Source organism: Ptychodera flava, chromosome 18 (assembly GCF_041260155.1).
Source record: "Ptychodera flava strain L36383 chromosome 18, AS_Pfla_20210202, whole genome shotgun sequence".
In the NCBI taxonomy this organism is placed as follows: Eukaryota; Metazoa; Hemichordata; class Enteropneusta; family Ptychoderidae; genus Ptychodera; species Ptychodera flava.
In genome coordinates this window covers 33,239,626-33,257,431 of record NC_091945.1, presented here as the reverse complement: position 1 = coordinate 33,257,431, position 17,806 = coordinate 33,239,626, and the positions used below count along the sequence as shown (strand labels likewise).

The 17,806-nt window shown below is 36.6% G+C and overlaps 2 protein-coding genes across 2 annotated transcripts in view; both read left to right on the top strand.

Annotated features, from left to right (window-relative positions):
• Positions 1–17,806, top strand: part of LOC139117439 (WD repeat domain phosphoinositide-interacting protein 4-like) — a 277,044-nt gene that overhangs the window by 168,745 nt on the left and 90,493 nt on the right. The gene's annotated exons all lie outside the window — the stretch shown is intronic.
• On the top strand, positions 5–13,824 carry LOC139117424 (transport and Golgi organization protein 6 homolog). The gene is made up of 12 exons (XM_070680532.1): positions 5–198; positions 1,217–2,017; positions 3,077–3,189; positions 3,999–4,152; positions 4,930–5,125; positions 5,910–6,095; positions 6,503–6,650; positions 6,928–7,266; positions 9,755–10,415; positions 10,936–11,087; positions 11,656–11,769; positions 12,423–13,824. The coding sequence occupies exons 1-12, from the start codon at positions 135–137 to the stop codon at positions 12,480–12,482; spliced, it is 2,988 nt and encodes a 995-aa protein (XP_070536633.1). The 5' UTR covers positions 5–134; the 3' UTR covers positions 12,483–13,824.

Sequence of the window (17,806 nt, the reverse complement as noted above, 5' to 3'; positions counted from 1 at the left end):
TTCACTCAAGCGGGCGCACATTCAGGAATCCCCACCGAAACTACACACCATACACACTCAGGCGTGCACACACTGTGGAAGTCTGTTCTCGTCTTGATATTAATGTGTAGTGTGTGCATTACTGTGTGTCAATCATGGATGAGTCGAATGTAATGCGAGCTATGGCAATTCTAATATCACCCGAGGCCAAGCCCACAGGTAACTTGCGAGCGCATATTTTACCTCTCGTATTTGCGCGCGTGGCGGTGACGTTGATTTGTGACATTTTTGCGTTTGAATTGACCTGCGGAGTAGTCTGCAGAACATTTTATTTAGTGTACGTACTGTGTACGTATGGCACGGTGCAGTGTGTGTCTTCTCATCAGACTCTTGTAATATCTCATCATGAGTCTGTTACAGCAATGCAAGAAGGTAAATATTTAGCTGCATTGTCACAGTTGTGCCATGTGATCGCAGCAAGTTGAGGAACTGGAAACGGAATGCATATCATGGAGCTACTGAGAATAGCTCCATGCTATGACATATATACATGTACGTGTCGTAATGTGTGCACACCACCAGTCAACCAGAGACTTCAGTGGTGACATCAGTCTAGCTGTGTATTCCGGTGGCCATACCACTTCTTGAATGTTGCCCATACAAGCAAAACCAAATACAGCTGGCAAAAAGTACTTATTTGTCAAATACAACTGAACTGTGACAACATTTTAGTTCATAGAGTAATGTGTGTAGATAGTGTAATAAAACAGAGATTATTCCAATGTAGCCCTGCGTACAGGTCTGTGTGTTCCCGGCGTTATCGCCGGGAACACACAGACCTGTACACAGGGCTAATTCCAATGCGAAATGAAGGATATGAATATGATCATTCACATACAATTAATACCTAAAAAGGCAGTATATTAATTAACACCAGCCTGTTGCAGTCACTGATTCCTACATTTGTAAATAAAATGAATGACAAATTCTTACAAAATTTGCTAAGTTTAGATAGTTTGGATTTATTGCATCACAAGGACTTGTCATATTTCTGTCAGTAAAGAGAATAACTTTTCACACAAAAATGCACATAACAAAAACTGCTAAGCTGTCAACACCTGTTGGAGAATGAAACATGAATACCTAGATAATGTAGACCCTTCAATAGAGCCTTGCAATGTGTGTCAATGATGCAACTTCTCTGATGATTTGACATCCCTATGTCCTTTCTTTGCAGCAAGTACCACATCACAAACACAGCTACAGCAGCAACTTGCTACAAAGATGACAGAGTTTGATGAAAAGTTAGAAACTGACTTTGCAGAGCTGTTGCATGAATTTGAGACAGAGTATGACTGGCAAAAAATAAAAGATTGTGAAGACATTGCCTGGAAATACACACAGTATTCAGTGTGTGTGTTGAAACGATTTGTTGGAGAGACTTCTAAAGATGATATATTGAGTGTCAGAATACAGAAGATGGTTGAATCACTGCTGCAGTTTATTGTTTATCTTGGCATATGCCCAAATCTGATACCCGGAGTTGGAATACCGCTTAACAGAAGATCCAAGTTTGCCGCACTGATAGAAAACAGGACTAGGTATGCATATGACTGTGACTCACAGCTGATCTATTGCCTCAAAGCATTGCTCTCATGTACAAAAGTGACTTCACTGTCCGTAGTTGTTTTAACAAAGCACCTCAATGACCTCCTGGCAAGTTTTCTTCAAATATGCCACGCACCCCGGAAGAAATCGTCATCCAGCACAGAACAGGAATCCACATCAATGCAATCTGGTTCAGAAGTGAAAATGTTTACTGAAGAGGATAAGTTGTACTGTCAGCAGGAGCTTGGTAAACTGTTATCAAAAATTTACCAACCATTGTTGGTTCAGGAACTGCTGCTGCTTCAGAGTGGTGGAAGCCCTAGAAGCCCCAGATGGATGAAGGTTGTATGTGGAAATATACTATCTGACATTCTGTTGAAACCAAAGGGTGTTCTGGCTATTGTTAAGGGCACTTTACAAACCTCTGCTGGTAAGTTTTAGTCAATTTTTTTGTGATGTTTGTATGTGGTTGTGATCATGGTTTCTATATATTGCAGTGCTTTCTCAAGAACATGTGATTGCAAGAATCCCCCTATCTAGTCAAAATTCCTGTTAAAATAATCACAACTGACATGTCACCCTTCTACAATGAGGTTTGAGATTATGATTTACGCAGAGTATTTATAGTAGCATTCCACTTCATGATTACTGTCTATGACTATCAACTAAAGTTTGCCTCCAGATTACAAAATTGTGCTGGAACTGAAATGAATGAAGTTTGAATGATTTGTGTAGACTTCTAATTTATTCAACTGAACATTTACTTGATGGATAAAAGAAAGAAACTGTATTATCTTTTACTTATATTTGACAAATGCCTTAACCTTAATTTGCTAATACCCTTAAAAAATGCATAATTTATTATAGTTCCCCTCCATCAGAACCAAATCCCCCCTAAGTTTTCAAGCAGGGGACAACTTTCCCCCATTGTGAGAGAAATTACCTACCTAGAGAAAACACTGATCATTTATGTATGTTTTCATGCAGGGTTATCAGCTTGCTCCTCATGTATAGTATTACCTAATTTTCTCGTATCTTTATATATCACAAATGCTTATGAATGAAGAGAACTTCCATTCAGGGAAAGTTGTCAATCCACTCCCCACCCCCCACAAATTGAGCAACCCCAGTTAGCAAATCAACACATATTTCTTGAAAGCACAAATACTATGAAACTTTGCTGCAAACATGTCATCAATCCTGTCTGTGCTACGTGTTTATGTGAAAAGAATTGAATACTCTCTAAAATAAATTTGTATATATGCCAGTGCAAATAGATGCCAGTGCAAATAGATAGACCCTCAAGAAAAACAATGGGATTACAAGTTAGAACTTTAACATTTTTGTGTAATAGATATAATTTAATTTAATTCAATTTCATGGCCTGTTACACTTCTTAAAAATCAATTTTGTTGCAATGTTCATTCACATGTTGAATGATAGAAAATATGAAACTTAATTATACATGTTATCTTGTATTTCCTTATAGATTCACCAAGTGCAAAAGATTGGCAAAAATGTGATGGACTTGGACGTTTAATTGCCAATTGCCCCAAAAAGATATCTGTTGTCGAGGATTATTACAAACTTATCTGCAAACAGGTTGGTTTGGTACTCCATTCATGTGATTTATCGATGGCCTATTTAGTATTTTTGTCAGGAAAGAAGGAAAAAACACACAAATAGCAGTATTGGGCCACATATCTGCTGTGTTACCTTTATTCTGTGCCATACATGATTGAGGCTGCCCTCTACAGTCTTGAAGAGGAAGCTAGGCAATTGTACATTAAAACTTATTGAGCTATGCAGATTTACATGTGAGCTGAAGGACAGGGCTAAATTGCATGTTTGCTGCTGAACAAATCACAGAACTTGTTAAATCAAGTAATTCTTCCTAATATGCCTTATTTGTATTCACCAGCCATTCTGAAAACTTGAAGGCAATAATAGGAAGTATTCGGTTAACTTACCTACAGTTTCACTGATGTTGCTGTTGTAATATCGGTGAGATGATGGATGATGACATAGATATAGAGTAACATACTTTGCCATCCTGTTCCTCTTGCCTCCATAACCAACTGGGTTTTGTCTATCACTCCACATACAGGCTCTGAGCTAATGCCAAGCAAAGGATATGTTTAGGCAGATTTAAAAAAAAAAAGTTTAGTTTGTAAACTTTGAAAGTCATGATGATGAGTAAGTCAAAATTTCTGCCATAACATACAGTAGTCACTGATTGTGAATTGTTTTCCAGACTGACACTCTCTGTGCCAAAAAGCAGAGTGATTACACTTATCTAAGATTACGCAAAATTCCTTTGAAAGACAAGAGTATCCATGTGTATGATGTGTTGGAGACTGTAAATCAACTATAATATCCAACCCTATCGTACATCTATTGATTTGTTTCAGGTATTGGATTTATTTCATTCATGTGATGGGTCTTTGAAGTCATTTACATACCATGTTGCTGCTAGTTGTATCACAGCGATGTATTCACAACATCCAGACTTAGCAAAACAATATCTGATAGAACCTTTACAACATCCACTGTCCAAGTGCCTTGGTAAGTTGTTACTGTACACACAATGTAATCATTCCTATATAAATGTGAATCTACCAGCATTAGTGTCAAGTAATATCACCATTTTGTAGTTAACACACTGACTCTAGACTTGGTACATGCATCCATGCATAAAGAATGTCTGTTCTATAGAAAGTATTAGAGAATACCTGTATTCAATACAACATGATTACCAAATGATAGTTTTGAGGCAGATATACACCACCGCATACACATAGCCTCTGGATCACAGACAAGTACAGTATACCTTGTCCATCAGAAACACCATTTGGACTGCAAAAAGTCCTTGCAAGAGAGGTAATGGCAAACTAGGTAGGATTCTCGTCAACTAGTAACTGTCAGCTTGAAAGTCTGACAGTAACAGCAACATGACCCTCAGACTTAATAAGAATGGCTTTCATATAATTATTTTTTCTTTTGCGAAAACTGTGGTAGCTTTTTCTGTAAAGAGGAGAATATGTCACCAATGAGTATTTCAAAAGTTGTTAATTCCAGTTTTCTTATGAGGTCTTCATTTTGTGTGATTTTATCTCTGCATTGCCTAACTGATGAAGAAAATTTTTGGAGAAATTGTTCATGGGTGTTTTGAAGCAACCAAATCAAAGTGCTGTCTTCATGGCTCACTATTCTTAGATTTAAACACCAGATTGTTCGACTTATGTTTATGCAACCATTGACCCCCCCCCCCCCTCCGAAAAAAAGACTGTAGCATGTTTCTGATCATTCCTCTGTTGTCTACTGCTTTCTGTTCAAACGCAGTATCAGATGCTGTACTTGACAGCAATGTAGCAGTGCTTGTAGATGAAAGAGAGCTGTCACAGTGTTTACAAGATTTGCGTCATCTCTACACATACAATGGTGATCCAAACTCTGCTCTGAGGGTGACACTACAACCAATCTTATGTCCACTGTTTCATCTCTACTGCCATACAAACAAAGGAATCTCACCTCTAAGGTCAGTAGAATGCAGACATTTACCGGTATTTTGCATGCTTTGTGTTAAACAGGTAAATGTTTACAGGGAAAAAGCTACACATTGGAAAAGCTTATTTCTTAGAATACATGTTTCCTGTTGAGTAATTCATTGTCTTGAGATGGGAATTACGAGTCTTGACCGTTTATTCTGTGCAGAAAATATTATTGCATGTCTTCATGGTAGGAGCTTTTTCAAATTTGCCATTCTACTCAACATTGACATTCCAATAGTTCAAGGCAAGACAATGTTTGGGGTGTTTGCCAGACAAAGAAACAATTGACTAACTTTGGGTCCACTGGAATTCTTTTATCATTGGCTATGTTGATGTGTGGCAAGAGAAATTTACAAAGTATTATTTTGGCATTTTTATCTTTATCAGTGGATGTGGATAACTGTATATATATTTTGAATACAGACATGTGCACCTAGAGATACTACAATTGTTACCATTATTACAATTGCCAGTGCATGTCTGGGTACATTTACTGGTGTTTGTCTACCAATATTTGCCAATGTATGTCTATGTACATTTGCCAATGTATGTCTATCTACATTTGCCAGTGTGTGTCTTTGAACACTGGTGTACTGTATTTTCTAGCAAAATCTAATAAAGTGTACAGTAGATATATACTATTATACAGTTTTTGTCTCTTAATAGAATTACACCATTAAGTCTTGAGTAAATGGAAAAATCCAAATGCAGAATGAATCTCGTATATTCAATCTGTCCAGTGATCTACAAAAAGCAATTTTTCCTCAACAGGTCAATATTGAAAGACATTCTTTCAGTATTTTTCAAAAGCCAGAAGCCATTAGATAGTGTTGAGCTGCTGTATGGCTTAGCACTGCCGACCAAAACAGAAACTGTTCTGCCTAAATTGAGAGAAGATATCCAATTTATCAATGATGCAGATGGTGGTGTTGCCATAGTAACAGCTGATTTTAAGAAGTAAGTCATTTTTTATTGTGATCTCAACGAAAAATATAATATTGTAAAATTTTTCATACTGTGATATCTTGATGGTCATATGAATTATTTGTGCGGGGAAAAGTGACTGGTTATTGGTATTATATACAATCCAGAAATTACCCAAGAAAAAGTAATGTTCATTGTAGTAGATTCATATTTTACACTGCAATTGTGTTATTAAACATTTTTTGTTGCCTAGTACATGTACCTTAGCAACCAATCAAATTAATTCAATCAAATTAATTAATATTGTGAATTGACAACCATTTCACAAATACCTAAAACACTTTCCAGATATGAAAGTCTGTAACAAGTGATATTTTTTTGAAAAAGTACAATGTATATACAATAATGTAATGATTTAATCTAATGATTTCATGCTACAGAGATTCAGCCGGTAATGATAATGATGATGATGATGATGATGATGATGATGGGACTGGTGTGGCTAACAAAATGGATTGTGTTGTTGAAGTTATTCAAGTCATAAATAATGAAACCTTAACAGCAGATTTTTTCATCAAGATTTTGCGGGTAAGGCTTGTCTTGTTATTCTAGATGTTCAATGCCATTAGTTATACCAATAAGCCCTGAAAGTTGACATTCTATTAGATCACATAGTCTGAGTAATACTGGTAGTTTTTGCCTCTACATCAATGTGAATTCAAAAAATGTGTTTGTTGAACAATTTTTAATTGAATGAGGTACTGTCCAATTTGTATTAGCTTTACATGATAACAGCATGCTGATATTCTTCACAATGCATGAATGACTTACTGTAAATCAAGACATATCTGATTCGACTTTCCAGGAGCTGACCAAAATTCTTGCAGAAGACTTTTGGACGCCACAGACACCAACCAACACTTCTGAGAGCAAGACACTTCTTGAAATTGAAGACAATTTATCTCAACTCAGCGAAAGTTACAATCATGCCATGAATGTTTTATCACTAATATCAAGTATGTGTGACGTGCTTGGCACTTCCATGCTGAATCAAACTTTACACATCCTGGAATTTGCGGAAACAACATTACTCAGAATGTGTGAGATCTGTGAACAAAGTGGTGACCAGTTAGATCCATTGATTGCAGACACATTGACCATGACATTGGGATTAGTTGCAATGCTCTATCAACCTTCAGACAAGGTAAATACTTCCTTCAAAGTTATCATAAGATTCAAGAGAGATGTAATTGCTACATTTATGTAAATTTATGAATCATATGAGAAGTTGCATGGCATTATACTCTGTGAAACAGTCTGTCAACAAGGTACAATATATCATTACAAGTAAACTGCATCTCAGTATTACTGGATCGCAATTCACACAATCTGTGCTACATTCAAATTTTAGATGGTGCGACCCTCTCATCAGTGTGCAGAAAACTTCAGGTCATTGATGAAGATTTCAACTGTCAATTGAACTTTTGATCTCAACATGCTAGATTTTATTAGTCACTGAAATTTTCAGTTGCAGCACTACAACCTTCGTCAGCAGAAGGTTACCGAAGGTTGTAGTGCTACAACCAAAAATTTCAGTGACTAAAATCAAGCATGTTCAGGGCTTGACAATTCCTATCGCCCGACGCCCGGGACAAGTGAAATTTACGTTCGGGCAAGTCAAAAATAAAATCTGGTCGCCCGCCGGACAAGTTGTTTATACAACTCATGGCGCAATCAACGCGAACCTAAGTTGCGGTTTGTGCACGTGTCGCCCGATTTGCGTTGTAGTTCACACAAAATAAATGCCAATCACTGACTTTTTAGATACAATTGTGACTTTCTTCTGCGATTCACTTGCCGATTCACACAATGTTGCAATTTTTCGATGATCGACATGATATTGTTTCATCGTCCAATTAAAAAGTCGCTTAAAATTTGGCGTAAACAGCATTTCTTTGTTGTATGCTGACTGCTCCGCCCCAACAAATTAGGTAAAAATTGCAAAACCCAATGCCATAGTGCTTATCGGCGATCGACCGTGCAGTACTTCACAATCATTTATGCGGCCTCGCGAGGTAGACGAACATTGTTGGCAGATAGTTTGTGGAGTGATCGCTGTAAATATGAGTATTTTACGGTAATATCTCCACTAATGCAAACAAGGCATTGTGCATTTTCGCGAGCTAGAGCGTAATTTCCGCTCCGTAGACCTACGCAAAAATCAAGCGAAGTTGTTGCCGTAAAGAGGCACGTAGTTTACGACGATGGGCATTGTGTAACTCTGACAAACGACATTGTGATGATTTACGACGGCGCCACGAGGGCCAGCGTGAGTGGGATCGTCTGAGAATCAACTCAATGTGATGATTAGAACGATGTTTCTGACAAAAGATCTTTACATAAGCGTTATGATGAGGAAAAACGCCGTAGACTACCGAAATGGAATTTGGAAAGCATAGTGGCCTTGGTTGAAATATGACGGTTCCAAAATGTTCTGTACGTCGTGTCTCAAATACCCCACCATTGCCAAACCATGGAGGTAGGAAGAGACTACCTCCATGGCCAAACCAAGCGAAATGCTTTTCTTGACAGATACGACATGTTTCGCGTTGAATCGATAAGGTCTCACGAGTTTAGTCAACCGCATTTGGACTGTTTGGCGCATCGCAGATGAGATCGTGACGGGACAATGATTGTGGAAATTTTGTGGGTCCCGCTGCTGAGCCCGATATGGTTTCACTTGCCAACAATCCGATCGCATGCACTCGCAATGCGTGAACAGAATGACGACGACCAGCGACAGAAACTGACCAATCTTTATACGACGGCATTTATGCTTGCCAAACACGGGAAGCCGATGTACGATATGTACCTTCAAATTCAATGTTAGCCCTGCGTACAGGTCTGTGTGTTCCCGGCGTTATAGGGCCTACGGCCTCTTGTGGTGGAGGCCGTATAACGCCGGGAACACACAGACCGTACGCAGGCCCACTTCAATGTAAACTTTTGAGAAAAATCGGCGTCAACATCGGCGAAAATTACCAAAATAAGAAAGCCCTGAAAGCCGCTACTGAATTTGTCGCAAGTATTTTGGTCTTGATTATTACAAATGGAGGACAAGTAAAATTTTTGAAAGGACAAGTGAAATTGAAAATCCACTTGTCCGACGGACAAGTGAACTGGAAAAAAAATTGTCAAGCCCTGATGTTTAGCTCAAAAGTTTAATTGACGGTAGTCAGCTACCAACACAGATGAATTTCCATGCAAAAAAAGGATGAAGATTATAGTTCATCTGCTCATATATTTCAGTGTTGAATGTGAAGTACTGAATATCAAGAGTTTCTTTTCCCCATCTGAATGGTTCTACTCTGGAATAAAAAGGACGCGCTTTGTTACACAGACCCAGTAAGCCCAAAAGATCACGTTATGCCAGTACAAACAAACCGATGTGTACAAATGCATATGGAAATACTCCTACTTCTATGCACGTGTGGGTTTGTTTGTACCATGTTCCATTTTAAATTCCGGATTTGACCCATAAGGGAAATAACAGCCGAGGGCAAAATGGTCACAGATATTGGAAATTTGACAAAGAGTCAAAACTACCAGGTGTAAAGAATCTCAAATTTACGATTTCATATTTCTCACACTTGTGAAGTTATCAAGCATGTATAATACTCTTTCTTTTACAGATGGAATCTGATGTAAAAATTGCATTTCAGAAGATGACATCAGTTTTGAAAAAGCTCTCAGAAGTTTGTCCAAATACGTTCCTTGGGCAGATGGCAGCTGATTTACATATCACCCTAGCAACACACAATGCTGTATCACCCAACCTTGAGAGCCTTCGCGATGAGACATTACGCAAATCAACCAAGGGAGTCAGTAATAGCTCAAAAGTAGATGAAACAATGAAGAAATCTGACAGGGACGAAAAGGAAGTGAATGGAAGTTCTGAAAGAGGTGTTACATCTACCTTGAGTGATCTCAAAATGGACAACACTGGTGATGAAACTGTTGAATTTGATGAGATCTACAAAGAACTAAGTGATCCATCAATACCAATCAGAGCACATGCAATAAGAGCACTGACTAAACTGCTGGCAATGAGAGACAGCAAGGCTTTGGATGAAAAGGACAAACTGCTCAAAGTGTTTCAGGAAAACCTTGAGAGTGACGACGCCTACCTGTATCTGTCAGCAATACAAGGTGTGGTTGCGTTAGTTGATATATCAGCGCAGACTGTGTTACCTATACTATGCAAACAGTTTACATCTACTGTGGCTCACCCAGAGAATATTGAAATGAGGATGAAGATTGGAGAAGCTCTCGTTAGATCATCAAGGGTGCTTGGTAAGTTTTCATCCATAAAATGTCATGTCAAATTTTAGTATCAAGCAGCAGAAAGAGGAGCAAATTATGAGTCTATTTTCAATCATTTAGAAAATTTAGTGAGTGAAAAACTTGAAAATCGGCAGCTGCTAACTGCAACAAATGTAGAAATATGTTTTCCAATAACATTGTGAGACTCAGCTGAAAAGCATGGCAATGTCAATAGAAACTCAATATTTTTTAATTATATCATGTTTACCATATCTTATTGCACAAAGTTATGAAATATTGTAAACCATAGCAGCACATCAAATCATATAAATGAATGCCAACACAATGAGTTAAACTGGCAAATTTATTTCATCGTGAATTTTCATCCTGGTAACTCAACTATTGTAAACAAATGATATAAAGGTTAATAATTAGCAATTCATTGACTTTATAATGGATCACTTTCAGCAATGCTACATGTACATGTCTCCTTTGCTACTCACATTTTTACTGACATACAAGTCATCGATCTTGGTGATCAATATTCCAGGTGCAATGCTGCCAGCGTATGTGAAGCCCTTGATTGGAGCTCTGTTAATTGGTGTCAAAGACACTGATCCAAGCATCAGAGCAAGCAGTTTATCAAATCTGGCAGAAGTCTGTTTTGTGATAAAGGCTGCCATCACACCGGTTATTCATGAGGTGTGTCATCTTACTCTCTGATATGAACTAGTTTTGTAAATGATCATAGTCTACAATAGTTGCTATGTTATGACAGTGCAGATGAGATACACCTATGAATATGATAATGTGCATGTTTCTGTGGTCATTGTGAAGCAACAACGCGATGTCAAGTATTGAATTGTTTGTAGTTGCATGCAAGTCCCTGAAATTGAAGTTATGGAAAGGAAATAAAAAAAATTCCAATTGAGATGCACCCCTCTGTAAGAAACTAATGATCCCCTGACAGGTATTGAATCCAGGAGACAATATGTAGAGTTGACACCATCTTTGATTTTATATTTATGATGTCATAGATATAGATTTGGTCATTCGCCTATCTTTAATTAATTGTACACCTGGTTTAAAAAAAAAACAACATTTTTTCCGCCATACCCAGCAAACACCTATTATATTTCATTTTAGAGTATAGACAGACATTAACAGAAATTTCAGCATCACTCATCCACAAATAGAGTCCCGATAGAATTTTGTTTTATTAAAGTTTTTTTCTCCTTTTTATTGACTTTTTCTGATTTTCCCATCACAGATTGTAAGCTGTATACATGATATTGTGAAGACAGAGAGTGAGAATGAAGTACGCAGAGCAGCAGTTCATGTCATCAGACAGCTACTTAGTGCATTACAGGAAGATAGTCTTCAGGTATGGACACAAAGAGATTTTATGCATTTGAAGAACCAAGCATAATGATCAGCACACCAAATACTAGAAAGAAATCCATATTTAATGTGCTAGACACTTCTGATTGGTTCAGTAACTTTCTACAGGAAGATGAGACTGAGAATTGTATCACTTACAAGTACAGGATAATGATGGCAACTAAGAAAGTGAAGGCACTGTAAGAATTACTTTTAAGACATTGAATTAATTTGATGTTGTTCAGATGAGGCAAGAACATCTATTTGAATTTTCATTGTACAATGTGCTAGCTTTTCATAGATAATCAACTGAAATTTTTGCCAATTTTGTGAAAGATAATCATCATGTTTACCATAGTACACAAAACCGTGCTTTATAATGCAGTTGCCCTTGTTGATGTGCTGAAATAAATTGACACAAGTAACCTTTACTTTGATGTGTGATCGCTTAAAAGTTGTGTACATAGCACTACAGACAAACAGATGGTGAATGTAAAATGTGAGATTAACCTAGACTAATGTATTGAATCAGGTTTGTGTTCAGAGGACATCAAACCAGAACTCAACTTTTCACATTTGACAAACTTGGTGTCAAAGAAAGTATGTTTCTTTGTAATTGAAATAATCTATCTTCTCTTTCTCTGCCCTGTGTTTTAGGTTCTTGAAAACTGTGATGAAGGAACTGTACAGTATATTGAAGTATGCAGCACAGCATGACAGAGATGAGATTACCAAAATACATGCAGGCTTAGCTCTTGAAGAACTGGACAGCATCATGAAAACATACCTCTTTCCTAAACCCAGTCTTACCAAAAAGATAACAGTTCTGCCATAAATTATGCAAATGAATGGGCATGTTTGTATCATTCTGCCTTCAAATGAAAGATATACAATACTGATCACATGATGGACTGAAATGAAAGGAATATCAACAGAACCATAAACACTGTCAGTGACACTGATCTGCTCCTATCATGCAGCACTTACTGGTACTGATCTCAAGTTTCACAATGATATTTTGGTTTGTGCAGCTGCACATTTTGGAATATTGTTGCATTTTGCCTAGTGATTCACTTTATAACAAATATGCTGACATTTTGCAATTTGATGTGAAGTGTTCATTAAGTCATTCATATCAAGAGTTGGGGGGATGATGACCATTAATACATGTGGTGACAAAATCAAAGCTATAATTTTGTAAAGTAGTATTATATAAATTGCCTGACTAGGATCAGTTTTTGAACACTTTCCACTGCCAGTTCAGTAGTGTCTCATCGTTTTCAATGGTATGGATTGACCAAACTGATAAACATAGCCAAATGGAAAGAACAACTTGTAAAAGTTGAGAGAAAATGGGTTAAAGTTAGTTATTCAATCATTCCTAAAATACCCATTTTACCATGTTAATTTGTAGACATTCAGGTTTGACAGCAAGAGGGATCATGTGATATTTCAATTATTTCAATTATTGTCTTGAAATATATCCTTGATTGAAGGTATTCACTCTGGTATTTTGACCAAAAAGTTAGCGTGGCTAGCAAAATTGGCAAGTTTATGGATGACAATTCAGATCCACCGTTTTTTGTTGCCAGGCCGAATTTCAGGTAAGACATGGCTAGTGGTAGTGGACTGCACAGCTGAGGTAGTGGACTCCATTTATACTCAAAGTAGGGATAGAAGAATATAAACCAAACTGAAATGGTTCTCCTCAAAACAAACTCACTATGTCATACAAATGGCTGCCAAGTCTCATTGTCACTATCACAGAAGGTGTGAAATACTTTATTTATACACACTTAAAGGTTGAGCAATCTTTGGAAAAGTGTGAAAAGGTGATTGGTCAAACTTTTATGAAGTAACAATTTTACAGTGTTATTTGTCTGTTATGCAGCAAATGTGAACAAAAATTGACTGTGGAAGTAATCGAGCTCAGGGATCACGAGGTTTGATCCTGAATTTTGTATGTAAAACCATTTCATGGACCCTTTAGTAGTAAATGTGAAGTTCTTGATGCCAATCGTTTTACAGTATTAAATGTCACAATTATTTTGTTAACTTATCACCATTGCTTCATTGTGTATTATTTCAGTCCTAGTATGTTTCTGTCATTTTTAGATCCCTCATTTGGTATCACGGCAAAAAGAGAAAAGATTAGGGACTATCTCAGATTGTCACATAAGTTCAAAAAGCAAAATTCATTCATTTGCGGAGGGAGGGGGAGGGGTTTTGACCTCCATTCAATTAGTGAATTTCACTTTTAGTTGTGATTTTATAATGTGATGTGCATCCAATTATACACCCTGTAATCCATCCAGTTTTGTTTGTTGTTTGTATGTTGGTAAATGGATTTTGTGAACTCAAAAAAAAAAAGTTTCACCGCATCGTTTTGTAGGAGAGCTAGGATGAGAAACAAACCTTTAATTTTTTTGGTTGTAGTGACTGTTTGTATATCATATCTGCTATGGAAAACACTGTGATACTTGTGTTATGGTTGTTTGCAGGTGTGAATCATGCATTTGTCAAAGTGAAGGTAGCATACAAATATGTGAATTAGCATCAGTTATAATTTTAGCAAAATGTTTGAATAATACAGATACCACAATGGCGTGCATTGGTAATGTAAAAACTACATAAAAATCATGTGGAAAATTATTTTCTTCATTTTGATGACAAACCTGAGTGAACAGCTTGAGGGTTATCATTGGATATACCTGAAAGTCAGGTGTTGTCAATGACAACCCTCATGTTTGCTGCATCCGGGTAAGAATTTGTTCACTTTTCTCAGTGTTTGGAATACCATCCATTAGCATTCATACCATAGTGATACACAAAGATCAAAAGCTCATTGTGCACATGAACTCTTGAATGCATGATGGGTGTCAGGGGTATGGCGCCCTCTAGTGGTGTACGAATACCATCGCGTGAGTGTTATATGCAAGATATAATTTTTAATTATAATGAAAAAAATGCACAGATTACTGAAGGAAAAATCAGTCTGCATCAATTGTGAAAATTTCCTAAGGAGAATTCTGACTCAATAAATGCAAAATGCAAATCAGGAGAAGTGTTGTACAAGTTGAGATAGAAAAGATTATATTATTGAAACCAATTTGTTGTATCAACAAAATTTCAAGTTAGGGACGATTCAGAATTTACTTTCGGGGGGGGGGTGGAGGATTTTCAGGGGGGGCCACCCATTTTTCCCAAGAAAATTTAGGGGGGGCCAGACAAAAATACCACAATCTTTTAGGGGGGGCCAAGGAAAAAAAACATCAATTCAATATTTGCCCAGAATTTCTGATCTCTACAAAAGAGCACCGTAGCTACCTGGGTGACAGATAAACTCAACATGTTTAGTTAAACTCCTTTAGCTGCCAAATTCGGTAATATTCACAGTGGTTTGTTTTATGCATCTACTGCAGTATCTTGTTCTCCTCCCTGAAGCGTTATGAAATGTCCAGTATTTAGCGTGTCAATACAAACCATACAGTGAACAGTCAGGGTTGCTTTTGTTGAAAAGAGATCTCAGATCAAGTCCAGACTAGAATTCATTTATCAACAATAACAATGGTCATTTATGTTCACACTGGTATGTTGCTAAATACAGCATTGGGTGTTCTATGTAGTGATAGAATAACAAACAAATGCTGATACACAGAGATGACATTGAACAAATGCTAAAATTACAGCAAATGTCTTTTTAAGGTTGGGTTTACCTTGTAGCTTGTAAAGCAGTTGAAAGTTGCATGATAAAGAAGTTAATTTATGCAAATGTATGCAAATCACCTGATTTCTTGGCTTCTTTTGCCTCCCAATTTCAAAATTTCCAACGAATTTAACTCCACTCCGGCTGGGTCAAATTTTCTGAAATTTCACATTATGTTTTTTAAATGCTATATAACACAACAACTATCAATTGGTTTAGTTTGGCAATAAAGCTCTTACATTTTTAATAAGAGGCATTTTAATTTTACTGATCATGATTTTAATCAATTATTAGAGTGTCAGTCTTTAAACCCCTACAATTTTAAAATGAAGATGGATAATGCCAAGTAAAATAGTTGTTTTTTTCTACATGAATACTATCCTTTCAAGTGAAATATTACATTTCAGAAAATACTGTCTAGTTTTCGACTTAAATTAATTTTTATCATTCATACAAAAATTGAGGTTTTTTACCCCAAATATACACCCACTTCATCCTTTGAGTAAACTACTGCTACTGCTACTCTTCTTTTCTGCTCCTTTTTTCTATGTTTCATTCTCATCAATTTTACCCTTTCTAAATTTTTTAAATGTTCTACATAACTTTTTACAGTGCTTACATCTACTATAAACTTTTTTGAAAATAAATTTATGGCCGTCTCATCTTCAAGGTGCTTTTCAACGAATAGGTTTTAATGTTGAAAATAAAAATATTATGTATTACTGTCAAAAATATATGGTGAAAAATTTACAAAAGGGTTGATTTTCCAATAATCCTGTATGTGCATCCAGAAGATCATGTGGCACTGCACCAATGCTATGGTGTCGGATTGTTGAAATATTGTGTACACAAGAAATTTGCTGTAGTCCAAGAAGTGATCTCAGTGTGTATGAGGCTAGGAGAAATGTGGATAGGCTTACACATTGTGTATTGATGCTAATACTTTTGTGTCCCATTCATTCTGATATGTATAATCAAAGATTTCACAGTGGCGGCTGGCAGAAAAGGCCAAAAAACAATTAACATGTATTGTTTCGTGTCATCTGAAAACATGCACATCATGACTATTCTAAAATTAAAGTTTGTTAAAAAAAATTTGAAATATGAATGCTCTGTCAATTTTGAAAAATACTGCTGACAAAATGTGAATTTTGACTTACACAGGGTTATCTGCATTTTAATATGAACATTGGATTGTGAATGGAATGAGCAGAATAACATGTGAATTCATGTTTTGGATAAGGTGTTTTGTTCAAGAAATGTTCTAAAATATTCCTCAGCATTGTTGCTTTCAGTGGCAGCAACTTGGTTTTATGACAACCAAATTAGAAAAAAAAGAGAAATTAAAAACAAGTTGGCTTTCACCAATTTTAATTCCTAATGTTTAAAACTTTCACCGTGAGTCTGCAAATATTCAGCATCATCAAATGAAAATGTATGCTGAACGTGTGCATGTACATGTACATCTCACTTTCCAGAAATATCTGGATATCTGCAAATGAGATGTACCATTAACTTCAAGAGATATATATCACTTTGCCAATTATCTGCTCCTCTGATTTTCTGTTCACCATTTCTAACTGACATCTTTGCTTGTCTTTGTGTGCATCATATGTATCAGTGAGACATAACGAAAAAAGTATTCATATTTAGTAATTAACTTTTCTTCAGAAATTTACAACCAGATATGTTTATTGCTACCCTTTCCAAAAGTGTGCCACTTGCAGTCCCTGCAAATCATTCTTTTTATAGTCACATAACCCTGAAATGATTTGTTATATCATCGATTAATGTCCACTAGGCCCTACAGTTCCTGCAACTTGTTAGACTAGATATGTCTATAATGTACCGTATAAGCATGCATGTATATATTAGGGGGGGCCATGGAAAAAAAACAGGAAAGATGAGGGGGGCCATAGATTTTTTCTATAATTTACTAGGGGGGGGGGGCCATGGAAAAAAATCACCGAGAAAATAGAAAATCCTCCACCCTCCCCCTGGAAGTAAATTCTGAATCGTCCCTTATGTGAACAACAACAAAAAGCAGTACAAACTCCTAAAGTTAAGACCTGTAGTTAAGCAGACATAAAAACAGTTCCTCAAAACACTGTAAAATAACAACAGCTGTTTCCAAATCACCTATGGGAAATTCTCTCCAAGAAAATGTAGCTATCATCACACATCAGCTATTGACACTTGCAGAATCTTGGAAAGAATGCAGTAGTACTGCATTAACCTTAGCAACAGTTTACCGACGTCATTCCAGCATTCTACAGAGATTTTCAGAGGTGTTTCTGAAATGATAAAATTGTCAAATTCTGTAGTATATATGTAT